This window comes from Rhincodon typus, chromosome 16 (genome assembly GCF_021869965.1).
Source record: "Rhincodon typus isolate 14 chromosome 16, sRhiTyp1.1, whole genome shotgun sequence".
Taxonomy (NCBI): domain Eukaryota; kingdom Metazoa; phylum Chordata; class Chondrichthyes; order Orectolobiformes; family Rhincodontidae; genus Rhincodon; species Rhincodon typus.
In genome coordinates this window covers 15,389,758-15,410,004 of record NC_063347.1, presented here as the reverse complement: position 1 = coordinate 15,410,004, position 20,247 = coordinate 15,389,758, and the positions used below count along the sequence as shown (strand labels likewise).

Sequence of the window (20,247 nt, the reverse complement as noted above, 5' to 3'; positions counted from 1 at the left end):
TGTTCAATTGCACAATTGAAATGATGCTTCTGGCTGACTGAAGAACAAACCTTTAACCCTGCAGGTGAGATTAAATCAGCCAGACAGTCTGACATGATCTGAAGTACAGCTCATGTTCTGTTGTGCTCATTAACTGGTGACTGAATTGAATATTTAATTCTGTTAACCATGTGATTTTTACCTGATGTAACTATTATTTAGCATTGGCTGTCAGCTGCAAGTCTGATTTGTGACCAGCAGTTTCAGTCATTGCATGTTGGCGTTGTCTATCAGAATATTACATAATCCCAATCCCTCCCCAAAACCACCTTTGATAATTTTGCTGGTCAGGATTTTTACATGCACAGGATGAGGATGATTTAACAATTGCTGAATAAATCATTATCTGCGTGATGTTAAACTATAGCTTTTTTTTTAAAGCAGTTTGAGTATGTCCCTTGGTCAAGCCATCTTTTCCCTATCTTGGGGAGTTAGTGATGTATTGATAATACCACTATACCAGTAATCCAGGGGCATGTGCAATGCTCTTGGGACATGGGGTTTGAACCCCATTTCAGTTGCTGGTGAAATTTAAACTCGGTTAATAAATCTGGAATTGAAAGCTAGTCTCCATAACAGTTAGCATGAAATTAACATAGTTGTTGCAATAATCCATCTGGTTCACTGTTATGAAGGAAATCTGCAGTTCTTACCCAGTCTGGCCCACATGTGACTCCAGATTCACAGCAGTGGGGTTGCCTCTTAACTGCTATTTGTAATGACTTAGCAAAGTGTTCAGTTCAGGGGCAACTAGGGATTGGTCAGTGACAGCCCCCACCCCCACACCTAATGAATGATTAAAGAGAAAAACCGGCTATATCCCTAATATGAAGTACTTTGAGACCTAGTAATGCATTAAAGACACTACACTGTATCAATGCAAGTAATTGTAATGTTGATTATCTGGCTTAATGAGATATAGTGACATTATTCTCTTTTTTTTTTCTCCCAATTACTCCAACCAAACCTTTTTCAGTTCATTGAATTCTGTCAGGTGAATTCCTCTTCCTTCATGACTTGTCAGACACCATCGATCAAAGCCCCTGTCAGCAATGCTGTCATCACTGTGCACTTCCTCATGGATAACCTGTGCTTTGATTTCAATGAGATCAGTCCAACAAAGTTCACGTACAAGCCTGACCCAATCCTGAAGCCACTAAATGCGGATGACCCATCAAAACCATACAGGCACAAACCAGGCAGTGTACTGTCTGTAGAGGTATGGTGATTTTCTCATTTTTCTTTAGTGTATTTCAGCACTTAATAATCACTTTACTGTTATACATTGTGCTCAGAGGCTGGAAATTCTGTGATGAGTGACTCGATTCCCTACTCCCCAAAAGCTATCCACTATTAACGAGGCACGAGTTGAAAATGCAATGGAATATTATGCTCCACATTTGCTTGGCTAAATGCAGCTCAAGCAACTTGGCCAAAGCTCCAAACCGTCCAGGACCACGCAGCCCACTGGATTGGCACACCATCCACCACCTTCAACATTTACTCCGTCCACTACCATGGCCACAATGCATACCATCAACAGGGTGTGCTGCAGCTACTTCCCAAGGCTCCTTCCTTCAGCAGCAGCTCCCAAACCTAGAAGAACAAGGGGAGCAGGTACTAGGAAATAACCCTGCGCCTGCAAGCTCCCGTCCAATTCACACACACCATCCTGACTTAGAACTTCGTTGTCACTGTCACTGGGTCAAAATCCGGCACTCCCTCACTAATGGCATTATGGGTGCACCTATGTCACACAGACTGCACACTATTCTAAAAGGCAATGCGTCACCACCTTCTTGAGGATAATTAGGGATGAGCAGTAAAGGCTAGACCAGGCAGCACCATTCACATCCTGTGAAAGAATTTTGGTACAATATAAATACAGACAGTCTGTTCACAAGTTGACTTGTTGGAACACAATGCAGGACGATATAAAACAGCCATGCGTAAGTACAGGAAATGATCGTATGTCAAATAATTAATCTTGTGTTCCAAATTGAACCGTGGTTGTAAGCATGAGCATTCATAAGTCAGACGTTTGTAAAGCAAGACCCCACTGTAGGTAATATTTCTTGAATTCTGTATTTGTGTTTTTGAGTTTCTGTTGGTAGAAGGTGCATTTGTAGTAATTTATCCACCTTCATTCCCATTCTCACCTCATTTTATATTTAAATCGCAGTTGTTGTCTAAGCATTTCTGTAGGCAATGATAACAGTATCCATCAGGAAACTATCAATGAGTCTCTTCTGTTTGTGTTGGTAAGGACAAGACATCTCCACTACTCCACTCTTTGCAAAGAGGAATTTCTATCCATGAGTTCCAATTGCCTTCTGTCTTTGAATACGGTAATTGGATCTGAGTATATCCCCATCACTAAGGTGTGATAATTTCACACTCTCTCAATCTATTGCTCCAGCCATTATCTGTAACACTGTTTTCCTCTTGGAAACACACAGTCCTTTGCAGGGTCAGCAATCCTCTCAGTCTCTGTGGAATACTTCTGGACTTGACATCCTGCCTCACAGATGTAACTACAATCCTTTTCCAATGGCCCATTACAGTCTAAATTTACTTCACCATCTGTTATTCTGGTGTGTAAAACACACCTCTTTCCCTGTAACGTTCAGTCTATGCTTAATAGTATGATCCCCGCTGATCTTGTTACTGGACAAGTCAGATCCTAGATTGAAATCAGGTTGAATAAGTCATGTTTGTTTTTATTTAACGTCGTGATTTTTCACTGAAATAAAAGGATGCAATGCTGCTGATTTTGGTTTTAATGATGTAAAGGTTAATTATAATAATTAAAAGAAGATAAAATAGAACAAACCAAGCTATTTATACATAAACATAATTTGAAAGATTTCAGAACACATGGACAAAATAAAATCCCTTCTTTGCTCAACACCATCACTTTGCAGTTCTCTAATACCAGAGAGTTTCCTTATCTATCACATTTATAGGTTTTACATAACTGTTTCTTTCAATTTCTAGTCTTGAGGGTTTGATACTCTTCTCTTTTTAAGTTCAGTTGCTTGAATAATCACTTTCTTGGCTTCAAATAATCCCCTCAGCATTCTAACCATATACTTCTGGTCTGGAATTTTCAAACCAAAACCTTTATACTGACGGAATACATTTTCCTAACAGTTCAGAATTAACTTCTTTAACCAAGGGAAACTTTTCGTACATCTAACCTTAGATAGCTCTTCTGCAAAGTGATAAAAAAGTGCTCTAATCTACATTTTTCTCTAAGCAAAAAAAAATTCCTTGATTCTTATAAAGCAAGAGCAAACAAATGATCTTCAATGTTTCTGTTCTTCGATCATAAAATTCTCTCAATACAAACAAGCTCACATAATCACTCCGGGGGAGCTGTAATCACCTGCTCTTTGATGCATACTGGTTTAAAAATCATGCCTCCAGAAATACTGAAAGTTAATTATTAAGCCCTTTATACACGCAGATCAAAACTCTTGTACCACTAGTTCAAATTCCAAACCCTAAAATAGATTATATTAGCGTATATAAATCTCACACCTTACATCACATTAATCTACTTTTCACATTCAGGGAGAAAACCTGGACCTAGCAATTACGAAGGAAGAAGTGGTTGCGATGGTGGGTGAGGGAATCTGTGTTGTGAGAACATTGACCGCAAATCACCTGTACTGTGAACCACCCCTGGGACAGCCTGCAGCACGAAGGAGGAGAAAGCGTGAAAGCCTGGACACACTGCCGGAATTTATTGTATGTTCCAAGTTCTATCGTTCTTGGATACGGTCTAGGAGACTGCTGATATGGAATGTTACACTGGGCAGTCCTTAAGCGAAAATGAACTATCACAGTTGACATATAATCTCTCTTTGGGAACGTTTAGATTCTCTTTCTGTTTCAAATTCCTTCACTCTTTTGTTCTTATCTCTCAGGTGCAGATGGGAAAACTGCATTTCAAGCTGGGAAAGATTCGATATGATGCCGAGAGCCAGTCTAATTTCCCGCTCGAGGCCCAGATTGGACTTGGGGTGGGAGCCTCCATTGTCGCTCTGATTGTCCTGATCATTGTGCTTATCTACAGGTGGGCAACAATTAGCAATATCCTCGCTGAGGTTCAACCAACCAAAGTATTTAAACCTCCAAATCACCTTGGAGATACTAATGATGACTCAAAAACTGTAAAGGGTGCCCTTATTCTTGGTTTGAGTTACTGGAATCTGGCACTACAAGTTGGCTGTTTTCTTGTAAGGGTGGTGGGAGGGTTGCTTTTCAGACTGGAGGCCTGTGGCCAGCAATTTGTCGCAAGGATCGGTGCTGGGTCCACTGCTTTTTGTCATTTAAATAAATGATTTGGATGTGAGCATAGGAGGTATGGTTAGTAAGTTTGCAGATGACACCAAAATAGGTGGTGCAGTTGACAGTGAAGAAAGTTATCTCAGAGTACAACTGGACCTTGATCAGATGAGCCGATGGGCTGAGGAGTGGCAGGTGCATTTTACTTTAGAAAACTGAGGTGTTTTGGAAAGGCAAATCAGAGCAGGACTTATACACTTGACGATAAGGTCCTCGGGAATGTTGCTGAATAAGGAGATCTTGGGAAGTAGGTTCATAGCTCCTTGAAAGTGCAGTTGCAAGTAGACCAGGTAATGAAGAAGGTACTTGGCATGCTTGTCTTTATTGGTCAGTGCACTGGGTATATGTTAGGATGTTCTGTAATGCCTGTACAGGACATTGGTTTGGCCACTCTTGGAATACTGCATTCAGTTCTGGTCTCCTCCCTGCTACAAGAAAGATGTTGTGAAACCTGAAAGGATTCAGAAAAAATTTACGAGGATGTTGCTGGGAATGGAAAGTTTGAGCTATAGGGAGAGACTGAACAGGCTGGGGCTATTTTCCCTGGAGCATCGGAAGCTGAGTGGTGACCTTAGAGATTTATAAAATTATGAGGGACGTGGTTAGGGTAAGTAGCCAAGGTCTTTTCCCCAGGGTAGGGGAGTCCGAAACTAGAGGGCATGGGTTTTGGGAGAGACGGGAGAGATTTAAAAAGGACCTGAGGGGCAGTGTTTTCACGGAGAGGTTGGTGTGTGTATGGAATGAGCTGCCAGAGGAAGTGGTGGAGGCTGGTACAATTACAACATTTAAAAAGCATCTGGATGGGGTCATGAATTGGAAGGGTTTAGAGGGATATGGGCCAAATACTGGCAAAGGGGACTAGATTAATTCAAGATATTTAGTCGGCGTGGACGAGTTGGACCCAAGGGTCTGTTTCCATGCTGTACAACTCTGACTCTAAGTGCTCAATGTAAAATGAGTCACACAGCGTAGAAACAGGCTGTTCAGCCCCCCATGTCTATGCCAGCCAACATAAACTAAATCACAGTAACCCTGTTTACCTTGGTCCATAGCCTGTTTGCCCTGGCATTTGAAGTGCTCATTCAGATGCTGTTTAAATGTTGCGAGAGTACCTGTCTCCATCACCCTCTCAGACAGAACATTCTATATTTCTAAGATCCTATCCTAACCTCAAACATATGCCCTTTTGTCTTAGTCACATCTGCCATGGGGAAAAGATTCCTGTGATCTACTGTATCTATACCTGTCATAATTATGTATTACTTAATCAGACTCCTCCTCAGCCACCCTTGCTCCAGGTAAAACAAGCCCAGCCTAACCAGCCTGTCTTCATAACTGAGCCTTTCCATCCCAGGCAACATCCTGTGGTGAATCTCCTCTGCACCCTCTCCAGTGCAATCAGGTCCTTCTGATAGAGCGATGACCAGAACTGGGAATTTCCTAAAATTTAATTAATTTCTCTTCCACAAGCTATTCGTTATTGCCCACTGATCTGTGAGTGTGTGTGTGGAGAGAGCTGGAAAAAATCCCCTCAACCTGCATCTGGAGTAACATGGAAGCTGACTGCTGCCTACATTTTAACTGTGAAGTACCATGTTTATGTTTGCACCTGCTTTGGGATATTTTTTCGCCAAGAGAGCTCTTTCCAGTGCAAAGGGAGATGGTTATATCACATGACGGATCTGGTGTTAATTTCTCCGGAGCATCACCATGTCAGGCCCACTTTCCTCAGGCGCACCTCTGGGACAGTCTCAGTTGTAGTTTCCTCTGCTGCCATTCTATCTAGTTGGCTCCCCTCCCATTTCTGACTTCCTAAGTTGGTAATGTTAGCCTCCATAAGGGCAGTGGATCCAAACCTGACTTTATTTACAATCCAGCTATCTACCTATTTCTGTGAGTAGCATGATCTTGCTTTCCATTTAACAGGCGGAAAAGTAAGCAGGCCTTGAGAGACTACAAGAAAGTACAGATCCAGTTGGAGAACCTGGAGACCAGTGTCCGTGATCGATGCAAGAAGGAGTTTACAGGTAATCTGTGTCTATGTCCAGGCCCCTGTCTGTGAGTGTGATCCTGAATGCACAGAGATTAAATCGCTTTGTGCTTGTGCTGTATTTTCTCTGGCATTAAACAGGTTTTACATATTTCAATAAATGTCTCTTCACTCTGCTTTCAACTTGCTAACAAAATGTTCCCCAAATTTGTCATTAAAACATTTAACAGATCTCATGACTGAAATGATGGACCTGTCCAGTGATCTGGTTGGAACTGGAATTCCTTTTCTGGATTACAAGACCTATGCAGAGCGCATCTTTTTTCCAGGGCATAGGGAGTCCCCTCTGCAACGGGATCTGGATGTACCTGAATCTCGACGCCAGACAGTGGAACAGGGGCTTGTCCAGCTTTCTAATTTATTGAACAGCAAGCTTTTCCTCACCAAGGTATACAAAAGCATTTTGCTTCTGTTGTGTTGGTTGCGATGGTATCTACGCAGTGTCATAATAACAAGGAGACAGCAACGCACTGATCTCAATAGGCAAAACCAGTCACAAGTTAGTCAGTTTTTGGTCTGACCTAAGGAGGCAACAAGTGACATTTGTAACAAATTTTAATGTATTCAACTATCTCACCCTTTGCGGATCTTGCACAGAGAGGAGGGGAGAAGGGAGCTTTTCGTTATTGTTATTGTCAGGGATTTGTTTTGACCACTTTTCCAGAAAGGATTCCAAAAGCTGACAAAACCTCCCACTTGTCAAATTGGAATGTTTATGCAATTTTTTTTTCTGTCTGTGAAGATTTGGGGAGACAATTGTGAGAGGTTTGTTGAAATGGATTACTATGTAGGTGTTTGTGCTTTTAAAGAGAAAATATCAAAGGATTTCATCAGAAATGCTACAGGTGCCTGGCACCACCTTAATTTGTGAAAACAACCTGAATATATCCTGAACAACTGGGGTGGCACAGTGGTTAGCACTGCTTCCTCACAGCACCAGGGACGTGGGTTCGATTTCAGCCTCGGGCAACTGCCTGTGTGGAGTTTGCACGTTCTCCCCGTGTCTGCGTGGATTTCCTCTAGGTGCTCCCGCAGACCAAAGATATGCAGATTAGGTGGATTGGCCGTGCTAAACTGTCCATAGTGTCCAGGGATGTGCAGGTTAGATGGAATACCCATAGGAAATGCCGGGTTACAGGGATAAGGTAGGGGTTGGGTCTGCGTGGAGGGCTTGTCAGCGTGGACTTGCTGGGTCGAATAACCTGCTTCCACACTAGGGATTTTATGATTCAATGATATATGTTGGATTGCAACAATCATAATTGTAATTCTACTTGTTCACCTTACTGTGCACGAATTTATGTTGGGGGCCTGTTGTCACTGAGTCTTTGCTTGGCCTAACTTCCAAGAGATTGAAGAGGCAACCTTGTGAAGGCTAGGAATATTTAGTACATATCAGTATAGTTAGTGTTTTAGTCATGCACTTACTGAAGCATGAGTCTGTCAGTCTTCCACAACTCGTCTTACTGGGGAAAAACAGCCTCTTTTAAAATATTTTCTAATCATCCTGTTCAGAGATGTCACTACATACCTCATGAGCAGGTGGGACCTGAACCTGGGTCTCCTGGCTTAGAGGTAGGGAAACCACCACAATGCCACAAAAACTGCTCCTTTTTATTTCCAAGCACAATGGATACTTTCTTTTCTGTCATCCATGGTACTTTGCACCTTTATCCACCACTGTTCTATCATCCATTAAGGAGAGTTTAGTGACACCAGAGAAGAAGGAAAGGTAGGGAGGGAAGTAGTGACGAAATCAAAATGGTGTTGGAGGGGATGAAAAACCAACCTTCCTTGTTTGAGATTTGGGTTGTAGACTTCCACTGGGTTGTTCCACATTAATACGCCATTGCCTTCCTCATTAATGGCTGACCAGGAGAGTCTCCCACTCTTACTGTCTGCCATCAGGCATATTAGAAGGATTTACAGACCAACTGTGAACCTGTTGGCCATGGAGGCGTATTTGTAAGGAAGCACAAACAAGTCCTGGTGTGGGGCTTGAACTCGGTGTTTCAGTTCCAGAGTCAGGAACACTACAACTGCGTCATGGCCTCCTGGAAAACCAACCTTTTTGTTTGTTTTCTCATTAACCTTTTCAGAGATATTATTGTATTTCTCTGGAGCAGGTGAGACTTGAACCTGGGTCTCGTGATACAGAAGTAGAGACATGACCATTGCATCAAAAGAACTCTCAGAAACCAGCTCATTATTTTTACCCCTGTCACCAAATCCTCTATTGGTTTGTTATCTGTCCATTAACCACCACTAGTAAATTAACCGTGTTTCCAATTGAATAATTGATGTGCAAAGCCTGTGAAAGACAATGCAAACCATCAAAAGTCAAGGGGACTAAATCAAAATAGAGTTAGAAAGGGAGAAAACCCCAACACTTAGGTATATGTTCCAATGAGCATTACCTGTTCTTGCTTGCCTCTGATGCATATCCTGGTTAATTCTTAAAGGGACCATCATTTGCAACATTGTCAACCTTACTGGATTGTTACTGTGCAGGCAAATACAGACTGTTGTGAGTCAATTGCCATCAAAGGAACTGGCTCCAGCTACTTGTAGGAGAGCTGATACCACAGAATATAAGGTATTGGCAGCCAACCTAATTTCTAATAGTTGTGTTTGAATAAGAACTGTTATCTTTTGTTAACTTAAAACAGAACTTGAGTGAAGAGCGTGCTTTTTTTTGAAAGAAAAGTGGATCATAGAATCTCTACAGTGTAGAAGCAGGCCATTCGGCCCCTCAAGTCCACACCAACCTTCCGAAGAGCATCCCATCCAGACCCATGCCCTACCCTGTCTCTGCATTTTCCCACCCTAGACACTATGGGCAATTGCCAATCTGCCTGAACTGCACATCTTTGGACAGTGGGGATAAATGAGAGCACCCAGAGGAAAACCACGCAGACACAGGGAGAATTGTGCAAACTCCACACAGACAGTCGCCCAAGGGTGGAATTGAACCTGGGTCCCTGGCGCTGTGAGGCAGCAGTGCTAACCACTGAGCCACCGTGCTGCCCAATGCACAGGTGATAAAACATTTATCACAAATGTCCACAGCCTTTTTAAAAAATACTTATTGCCAACTTTCCATTTCCCAAAATTATCAAGTAGCCATCTTCATGTTGGAAGGGTGACCATCATATTTTGGACAGGCACCAGATGTATCTCCTTTCAGGAGAGCTTCCATTTGTTTGTATGTAGCCTGGATTTTGAGCTGGGCTGAGCTGGTTTTCCAGTTAAGAGAGCACAGGAAGCAAATGAAAGGTGTCAAAACATTGGGTAAAACAATGCCAGCCTAACCAGGCTCTCCTCAGAACGGAGATTTTTCCATCCAGGCAACATCCTGTAGTAAATCATTTTGGTGTTTTTTTTTTAAACTTGTTCAAGGTTCTTTCATATCTCTGTATTAGTTTATTCACACGCTGGAGAGCCAACGGACATTTTCCCCACGGGATCGTGCTTATGTGGCATCGCTATTGACTGTCTCGTTGCATGGGAAGTTAGAGTATTATACAGACATCTTGAAAACACTGCTGAATGATCTGGTGGAGCAGAATGTTGCCAAGAACCCAAAACTGATGCTGCGCAGGTAGGGGACGATTGAGCCTGGGTTCTGGTGCCTAACTGAGCATCACATAAAGCATTAAATGTCAGTATGCCTTCTCCAGTGGCTTTAATTGTGCATCTTTTATAAATCCCAATGGTAGTAGTGACCCACTGTAGCAAACTCATTATGTCCCACTTGGATTGGTGTAGTGGGCCCACCTCAGGAAAATAGGGTTCTTGGCTTCAGTAGCTCAAGTAAGGGAATTGTAAGTGGGCCTGGCTTCTGGAATGTCCCATTTGAGGGAAGGATTACACCGAACTAGTGGCTTCTTTCCATTGAGTATTTTTATCAAGTTGAAAAAGAAGAGTCTCAGTTTTCAGGAGAAGAGCAAAGAAAGCAGGTGGAAAATGGAATTGGAGTAAATTTTTCAGCAAACGGCAGTCCTTTTTTTTAAGGAAGCCTTCTATAACCTGTAACCCGTGAAATGTATGGAATAGATAAATAATGTTGGAATGTGGGATTATGAAATATGTTCAATAATTGATTTGATCCAATGTACACAGAAAAGATTGGATTGTATGTAAAATTCTTTAGGGATTACCTCCAGGAATTAATCCACTGGTGGTAATGGCCGTAAACATGCTATGATGTATGGATTTCGGTGTTGCTACTTTGTTGCAAACATGAGTGGAATTAGGCAAGATGACAAAGGTGAGAATAAGGGCTGAGTGCAGAGCTAAAATGCTCATCTCAGGGTCCTGATGGGTGCCCAGGGTCCTTATGCTCTGATTTAGCTTTGGAGGGCAGGAGATGAACGCAGTTAAAGGTTAGGGAACAGAGTTCGTGGCAGGGGCCAAAGTCCATTGCTTCTGTCATCTCAATATTTAGTTTGAAGAAATTGCTCTTATCTGATACTTGATGTCAGACATGTGACAATCTGAGGCAGAACTGGGTTGAGAGAAGTGACGGTGAGAAAGAGCTGGTGTTGTCACCACACCTACAAATATAATTGAGACTATAAATCATGACTCCGTAACACTTGATATGCATTAGCTCTTTGTAATGAACCAATATAATTTTTCTCTTTCAACTTATGCCTGCTGCAGTTTTCCCCACATTCTTCTGATGCAGGGAGAATGGGCAGTCAAACGGGTGTGAAGGCTTATGACATAAGGGAAGTCATACACAGTGACTAACTTAACAAATTAGCCATTGTCCTCAAAAGATCATAGGCATCTTTCTCCATCAGAGAATCACGATTCAATGTGTATAGTTTGATGGCATTCTGTAAACACGTGGCTCAAGGTGAGGAGGAAGCCCTCCATGATGGTGATATGACATTACACTACGCCATGGTGCCATTTCACATTATGCTATGGCTGCCTAACTACCTGAGCTCTGCTTTCTGAATTTTCCCTTCTGGGAAAGTGTATGAATTCCGTGTTCTAGATATAAATTCATGGCTGTCCAACTAGGCACTGTCTTAATGAGCTAAAGCCATGTTTCTCCTTTGAATGCGTGCCTAGTGAAATAACTGCACAGAGGCTGATATATTGTCACCAAGTCACCCTTTGTTTACGTGCACACAGTACACTGGCTGTAGTCAGCCAGCTTGGAATCAGTCCCTGGGTGAGGAGATTCTGAATCCCCTGTTCATATCGGTCAGCCAGGACTCCCTGATTGGCTCTGGTTAACACCCCCCCCACCCCTCCAATCAAGGATCTGACAGTCAGTAAGATCCACCTGGTCCCAATCACTATACCTAGCAACCTGCTATACAACAGTCATCTGCTCCAGTATTCACTACTAAACACAAAACATTTGTTTTGATTTTTAAAAAAAAAAATCAGGATTGAAACTAAATCTGAAGTAATTGTACTCTGTTCCAGAACAGAAACAGTGGTGGAGAAGTTGCTGACAAATTGGATGTCCATCTGTCTATACACATTCCTCAGGGTAGGTATTCTATTCAGTGAAGAGGGTGATTCATATAACTCCATTAATATGCAGTATACCATTTATTACAGAATCACTGAATTATATTGGAATGCTATGTGGATACCCTCTTATTTCTCTTCTTCCCTATAGTGTTGCAGATTGGGGAAAAAAATCTGCTCATGATGTATTATTCCAATAACTACAGCCATACTTTTTTTTTTGTTTCTTCGGCTGGAGAATTGGATTGCAAACCTCTGTCCCATAGCACAATGTTGTATTATCGTGTATGCACTCTGCAAGTTCCAGTATATTATTTAAAGCTACAAACGGAAGTATTTTTAATGTTAAATTTGCCAATAAACCAACTTTTAAAGTATTATTTTCATACAAAGTCTCATTAGTTAGTTGATGTGTTCAGGGCGTCGGGTTCCAAACTATTGCAGCAAGCTTTTTGAAATAGTGGCCAAATGGGAATCTGAGCGAACAGAACTCACTGCCACAATGCTATAGGGAGAGGGGCTCAGCACTGCAGGATCCACACCAAATCACTAATAGCAAATGGCAACTGGGCAGGAGAATGAGGACTGTCCTGTCTAATATGTCTGCATCTTTGCTAGTCGGGTATTCCAGTTGTGTGTTGATCTGTGACTGGGGCATTTGTTTAGAGCGAGCTTTTTAATTTCCCCAAGTCAACATTCAAGTAAAGATTTGCTTGCTACCCTAGTTCGATGAGCTCTGCTCGTGGTTCCAAACATATAATAACTGTTCTTTTAAGTTTCAGTCAGAGGAGTGCTACCAGAAATAACTTTGCTACTGGAGTGAAACTGCAGAACTTATAGCTGTTTTGTCCTAATTGTTTTCCAAAAGTAGTCATTATTAGCCCTGAAATTCTACGGTCAACGACCCATGACATTGTCCAAAGTTTTTAAGCAAAAATTCTTGAATATTAATACTTTGTCCACCTGATAATTGTCAATCAACATGTCTCTAGGATTCGGCAGGGGAATCACTCTACATGCTATTCCGAGCAATCAAACACCAAGTGGATAAAGGACCTGTTGATGCTGTATCAGGAAAGGCCAAGTATACTCTCAATGACAACCGACTACTCCGAGAGGATGTGGAATACCGCACACTGGTAAATCTCCCAAAGCACAATAGTCTTAGCTTCAAGTAAATTAAACCATCAGCAGTTCTAGTCACAGCCCTGCCTTCAATTCCCCACTGAGATACTAGAGTTGGATCATCGTTGTGTCCTGGGAATTCTGACAATTGTCAGTTTCTGCCAAGGGAAAGAAACAAAATATTGGGCAGGAGATTGTATCTCAATTGTATCCCCTGCTGGATAAGCAAAAATGCCAAATCAGGCTGTTTCAATTTGTTCCTTTTTAGAGGTTTGATGTAAATGCAGTGCTGAATGTGCACGTTCACAACTGGGGATGATGTGTTATTAATGTGTGCAAAGTTTACTCATTTCATTTGTTTGTCCCTCAAGCAGTGCATCAGCTGTGTGGGGTGGAAAGGAGATTCAAGACATTTAAGTGGCCTTCACTGAAATTTCGCAGAATGATACATTATCTTATTCCTTATTCTGTACTTAATCTGATGACATTAATGACAGGCAGCAGCTAAATTTGTAGCATGATGTGAGTGGTTATGTCAAGGCACCTGATCGAGGTGTTGGGATCTGAAATGTAACATCCTGTTTTCTCAATTCTCTGCACAGACCCTCAACGTCCTGGTACAAGGTGAAGACGTACAACCCTCACCTGTGAAAGTGTTGGATTGCGACACCATCACCCAAGTCAAGGAAAAAATTATTGATCAGATCTACAAAGGAGTGACTTACTCACTTCGACCACATGTGGAAACACTTGACCTTGGTAAGTAATGCGGAACCTCTGATGAGGTGCATCTATATGTAAGTTTTACAGCAGTGATGAGAGGGCTCTTGTGGTGTCCCTACCTTTGAGCCAAGAAGCCTGGGTTCAGGTCCCACCTGTTCCAGAGTTGAGTAACGATAACCTAAACAGGTTGATTTGAACATATATCTACCAATCGCGGTAATGAGAAGGTCATCTTAGAAGGGCTCTTGTGGTGGTGCTCCTTCTGGGACAGAAGATCTTGGGTTCAAGTCTCACCTGCCTCAGATATGTGTTGTGATATAGCCAAACAGGTTGATCTAAAATAAAAAGTATGATGTGATGCCTGGGTGCCCAGCACTTGTGGTTGGGATCACGTGTAGCCGTGAATCTTCATCTTGGGCTGTTCCATAGTCTACGGTGGAGGATTGAGCCCCATGAATAAATACATGTAATAAGCAGAAGAGGCTCCTGTTCCAGGTGCAGTTTAGTACATTTTAGTAACTATATACAGTTTGCATAACTCTAGGGCATATTAGCTGTTACTAACAAGATGCAGTACGTACAGGACATTGGATCGGCCACTTTTGGAGTATTGCGTGCAACTCTGGTCTCCCTCCTATAGGAAGGATGTTGTGACCCTAGAAAGGGTTCAGAAAAGATTTACAAGGATATTGCCTGGGTTGGAGGGTTTGAGCTATAGGGAGAGACTGAATAGTCTGGGGCTATTTTCTCTGGAGTATTGAAGGCTGAGGGGTGACCTTTTAGAGGTTTGTAAAATCATGGTGGGCATGGAGAGGGTAAATAGCCAAGGTCTTTTCCCTGGAGTGGGGGAATCCAAAAGTAGAGGGCATAGGTTTAAGGTGAGAGAGAAAAGATATAAAAGGGACCTAAGGAGCAACTTTTTCACACAGGGTGGTGTGTGTATGTAATGAGCTGCCAGAGGACGTGGTAGAGGCTGGTATGATTACAGCATTTAAAAAGCATCTGGATGGGTATATGAATAGGAAAGGTTTAGAGGGATATGAGCCAAATGCTGGCAAATGAGACTAGATTTATCTAGGATAACTGGTCAGCATGGACGAGTTGGACTGAAGGGTCTGTTTCTGAGCTGTGTACCTCTATGACTCTGAGGTAAGATGTGTAAGACCCCATCAGGCGACAATGTCAGATTCCAACAAACTCAAACTGTGTGATGCCACACCACTAGCTCTAAGATATGTCAGGGGTGGAATTGCAGGGATTGGCAATACATTATATTGATAATACATTGCTCATTTGGCTGGGCTTCAGCTTATGAAGGTGCAACAGTTTTTGCTTTGGACTGGGACCCAGTTTGTAAAGACACCAAGCTCTTAGGGATGAAGCTTCATTCTTGAATTACAAATGAATATATGAAATGGGATCAAGAATAGGCAATGTTCCATCCTAGCCCTGCATCCATGCAGCTGCTCAGATGGTCCAGAATCAGTGTGTGAACGCTATTCTTGGCATTGACCACTTCTTCTGGAAATTACTGCTGCAGATGATGAAAACAAAGTTTAGTGGGATGCTGGAAGTAGGCCATTCAGCCCCTCAAACTTGCTTACCATTCAATAAGATCAGAGCTGATCTGATTATTCCCTCAGCTCCATATTGCCAACTACTCCTGCCACCTACAATGAGCAATTGATGCTCCATCAGTTGTTAGTTTTAAATTTGAGATAGATAAATCTTTGTTCAGCCAAGGTATTAAAGGATATAGAACATAGAACAGTACAGCACAGTACGGGCCCTTCGACCTACAATGTTGTGCCGAACTTTTACCCTAAACCTAAGGTCTATCTAACCTCCACCCCTGCCTTTATACTATCATCAGCTATGAGCTAAACACAGGAGCTAGGCTGCAGATCAGCCATGATCTCATTGAATGGCGGGTCAGGCTCGAGGGGCTGAATGGCCTCTTCCTGTGTACTCCCAACAGCCTCTGACTCCCTTGTCAGTCATAAAACTAACTGTCTTAAAAATATTCAATGACTGCCTCTACTGCTCTGTGGGAAAGGGAGTTATATATTCTTGACCCTCTGAAAGAAAACTTTATCCTCATCTCTCTCTTTAAATGGGGATCTCTCATTTTTAAACTGTCAGCTGGTTTTAGTCTGTCCCAAAAGGGGATCTGGTTTTAGCATCTACCCGGTCAAGTCTCCTCAGAATGTTATATATTCTCAAAAGTGAATACATCTTATTCTTCTAAAGTCCAATACAAACCAACTCAGCTATCCCACCTTTCCTCATGAGATAAACCCCTTCATTCCAGGTACCACAAGTCAACCTTCTCTGAGCTGATTCGCGTGCAGTTATATCCCTACTTAAATAAGGAGACCAAAACTGTGCACAGTGCTCCAGATGTGGTCTCATCAATGCCCTGTAGAATTGTAGCAAAACGCCGCTATCTTTATATTCCATTTCCCTTTGCAAGAAATGATAACATTCAATTTGATTTCCTAATCACTTGCTGTAACTGCATAATAACTATGTGATTCATGTAGCAGGGATACCCAGATCGCACTATAACTCTGAGTTCTGCAATTTCTCTCCATTTTAAGTAACATGCTGCTTTTCTAAACTTCTCACCAAAGTAGACAAGTTCACATTTTCCAACATCTGCCAAATTTTAGACTCATTTAACTGATCTATATCCTTTTGCAGACTCCTTATGAACTCTTCATAATTTACTTTCCTACTGCTCTGTGTCATCAGCAATTTTAGAAACTGGTCCCTTTATCCAAGTCATTGGTATGAATTATAAGCATTTGAGGTCCCAACATTGATCCCTGTGGCATTCCACTTATTTCATCTCGCCAACCCGAAAATACCTGATTTATACCAACTCTCTGCAACCTGTTCAATAATCAATCCACTGTCCATCCCACCTCTACAGTATGATCTCTTATTTTGCATAGTAACCTTTTGAACTGTGGCAAACTATCCCTACCTTTGTATTCCAGCAAACACCCCAGATATTTAGCAACATACAGATTTGGATAAAGAGGAAAAGGGGAGATTTAAGACAGATACCAAGGATCAAAACTGCAGAAGCCCTAAAGCAGTATTGGATGTGAAAGGGGAAACTTAGAAGGAAATTAGGAGAACAAAAAGGGTGCATGAAAATGGCAGGTAAAAGAAAGCAATGTCTTAAGTTATTTTACAAGTACGTTGAAGGTAAAAGGTTAACTCTGGAAACAGTAAGGCCCATTAGGAACACAGTAGTAATTTGTATGTGAAGCTGGAGGATGTAGTTATGGGTCTAAATTAATACTTTGAGTGTTCATTAGTGAGCGGTTTGATGTGGGTGTTGAAATCAGGGAGAAGGACTGTGTGATATACTAAAAGAAATTAGCATAAACAGAGAGGAGGTTCTGAGGGATCTAGTAGGCTTGAAAGTAGATAAATGTTCAGATGAAATGTATCCCAAGCTCTTAAGTGAGGCAAGGGAGGAAATGGCAATGGCATTGGCAATAACTTCTAATTCCTCCTGGTCCAGAGGAGAGATGCCAGAGGACTGGATGACAGCCAATGTGGAACCATTATACAACAAGGAAGGAGGGGTAAACCAGGAAACTATAGGCCCTTCAATCTAACCTCAGTGGTGGAGAAACTATTCTGAGGGAGTAGATTTAATCTGCACTCGGTGAGGGAAGGATTAATCAAGACTAGTCAGCATGGTTTTGTTGTGGGGAGGTCCTGTCTAACCAGCATGATTGAATTTTTCAAGGAGATGGCCAGGTATGTAGATGAGGGCAATGCATTTGATATAGTCGTCTTAGACATCAGTAAGGCTTCTGACAAAGTCCCACATGGGAAATGAATAGTGAAGGTATGAGCCCATGGGATCCAAGGAAATTTGGTTAATTGGATCCAGAATTGGCTGAGTGACAGGAAGCAGAGGAGGATGGTCAAGAAGTGCTTTTGTGACTGGAAGCCTGTGTCCAGTTGGGTTCCAGAGGGATCGGTGTTGGGGGCTGTCACTGTACATGGTGTATACTAATGATTTAGACTGAAATGTAGAAGGGGTGATCAGAAACTGCATGGATGCTGTGAAATTGGTGGGGTGATAAATAATGAGGAGAATAACCTTAGATTACAGAAGGATCTAGATGGGCTGGTCAGATGGGATGTACAGTGAAAAATAGAATTCAGTCTGGACAAGTGTGAGGTGATGCACTTGGGCAGCACAAACAAGGCAAAGGAAAACAATGAATAGTTGGTCCAACAGAAGCACTGAGCATTGTGTTCGCTGGCCCTTTAGGTAGCAGGACAGGTGGATAAGATGGTTTAGAAGGCATATGGAATACATGCCTTTATTAGCCGAGGCAGAGCATTTGATCAGGAGGTTATACTGGAACTGTATAAAATGGTGGTTAGGCCACAGCTAGAGTATTAGGTGCAGTTCTAGAATCCATACTATTAGGAGGGATGCGATAGCACTCGAGAGGGAACAGAGGAGGTTTACCAGGAATTTGTCTGGGCTGGAGAGAGTTTTAATTATGAAGAGAGATTGGATAGATAGGGTTTGTTTTGTTTGGGGCAGAGGAGACTGAGTGGGGACATGATTGAGATGTATAAAATTATGAGGGAGGTAGACAGCAAGGAATTTCTTCGCATGGTGGTGGGATTAATAACGGGGGCCATGGACTTAAGGAAAGGGGCTAGAGGTTTAGAGGGGTTGTGAGGAATTTGTTTTTCACCTAGAGGTTGGTGGGAATCTGGAACCCATTGCCTGTAAAGGTGGCAGAGGCAGAAACCCGCAGAACATTGAAGACGTATTTAGATGGGCACATGCAATGCCAAGGCATACAAGGCTATGGACAAGTGCGAATGGGCCAAAGGGCTATTCTTGTGCTGCTGACCTCTGACTCTGACCCCTGTGACTCTCTGGTGTCTTCTGGAAATCTAAAGACACTGTAACAACTTGTTCCCTCTTATCCACATTGCATGCAGTTTTCTCAAAAATCTCCGATCTGAATTGACGGCGAAGTTAACAGCTTGTTGGAATTCCGATATTGGAATTTGGAAGCTCCAGCAGTTTTGAGGATTGGGAAGCACATGCTTTCTACTCAGAGCAGAGTCTGATGTAACTCTTTCGAGAATGGATTAAGCTGCCTTGTGCATGGTTGTATTGGGAGTCGGAAGGTTCAGCTCTCTTTGCTAATGATTAGGATTGGAAAATCGTATCTTCTGCCTCGGAAACAATATTACACGTGTTGGGAATGTGAAAGTCATGCTAGACTTGTTGACTTTTTTTTTGAAGCTTTCATTATTTTAATTGATTATGTTATACTAAATTAGAATGGAGATCAGGGTTGGCTGGACATCTTATCCTTTCTGATGAAGACCTGACCTCCGTTCTCCAGGGAAACTGGAAACGTCTAAACACCTTGCAGCATTATAAGGTAAGCTTAGAGTTTCTTTGAAAAAGTATTGCAATAACTTGCTGTTCTTTAAACATGCTAATTGATCTCCACCAGGCCTGGATGCAGGAATCCAGACTAAGCACAGATCAAGCAGCATTAGAAATCTCAAAGTTAGCGTGCAGATACACTAGCCTAATGTTTATTATTGGAAAACTATTGGAATCAATTTTTAAGGAAGTAATGGCAGAACATTTGGAAAATCATAAATCTAATTTAGCAGAATCAGCATGGCTTCATGAAAGAGAAATTGTATCTGATTTAATTTAGTACAGTTTTTCAAGGAAATCTTAACCAGAGTGGATAGAGGGGAACCAATAGATGTGTTGTGTTGTATTTGGACTTCCAGAAGGCATTTGACAAGATGCCTCACAAAAGGTTAAGTCATAAGGTAAGACCCAATGATGTTAGAGGTAGGATATTGGCATGGATAGAGAATTGGTTAATGGGCAGGAAACAGTGAGTGGGGATAAGGGCTTCTTTTTCAGATTGGCAACCTATGACTAGTAGATTTCCACAGCGACCACAACTGTTTACAACATATATGTTAATGACTCGGAAGAAGGAAACCGATGTACTGTAGCCAAATGTGCAGATGGCATAAGAATAAGTGGAAACACAGGTTGTGAGAAAGATGTAAATGGTTGACAGAGAGGTATTGATAGATTACGTAAGTGGGCAATAGTTGGAAAATGGAGTATAATGTGGGAAAATGTGAAGTTCGTTTTTGGAAGGGAGAACAAAAGAACAGATTTATTTAAATGAGAAAAACTACAACATAAAGGGACTTAGGGTATTGTACATGAAAGACAGAAAGCTAGCACACAGGTGCAGCAGGTAATAAGGAAGGCTAATGGAATGTTGGCCCTTATTTCAAGGGGGTTGGAGTAGAAGACAGGGGTAGTCTTACTGCTGGTGAGACCACATTTGGAGTACTATGAGCAATTTTTGTTCCCTTGTTTAACAAAATGTTATTTCAGTGGAGGCAATTCTGAC

General features: G+C 42.0%; 1 protein-coding gene across 2 annotated transcripts in view; it reads left to right on the top strand.

Annotated features, from left to right (window-relative positions):
* The window catches only part of plxnb1b (plexin b1b), a 247,365-nt gene that overhangs the window by 208,098 nt on the left and 19,020 nt on the right, over window positions 1-20,247 (top strand). For both annotated transcript variants that reach the window (XM_048606323.1, XM_048606322.1), the window contains 10 exons: window positions 1,016-1,258; window positions 3,616-3,792; window positions 3,972-4,120; window positions 6,319-6,419; window positions 6,613-6,830; window positions 9,865-10,043; window positions 11,891-11,957; window positions 12,931-13,077; window positions 13,666-13,822; window positions 19,130-19,233. In XM_048606323.1, the coding sequence (XP_048462280.1) occupies window positions 1,016-1,258; window positions 3,616-3,792; window positions 3,972-4,120; window positions 6,319-6,419; window positions 6,613-6,830; window positions 9,865-10,043; window positions 11,891-11,957; window positions 12,931-13,077; window positions 13,666-13,822; window positions 19,130-19,233 (1,542 nt within the window). The remainder of the gene's footprint in view (window positions 1-1,015; window positions 1,259-3,615; window positions 3,793-3,971; window positions 4,121-6,318; window positions 6,420-6,612; window positions 6,831-9,864; window positions 10,044-11,890; window positions 11,958-12,930; window positions 13,078-13,665; window positions 13,823-19,129; window positions 19,234-20,247) is intronic.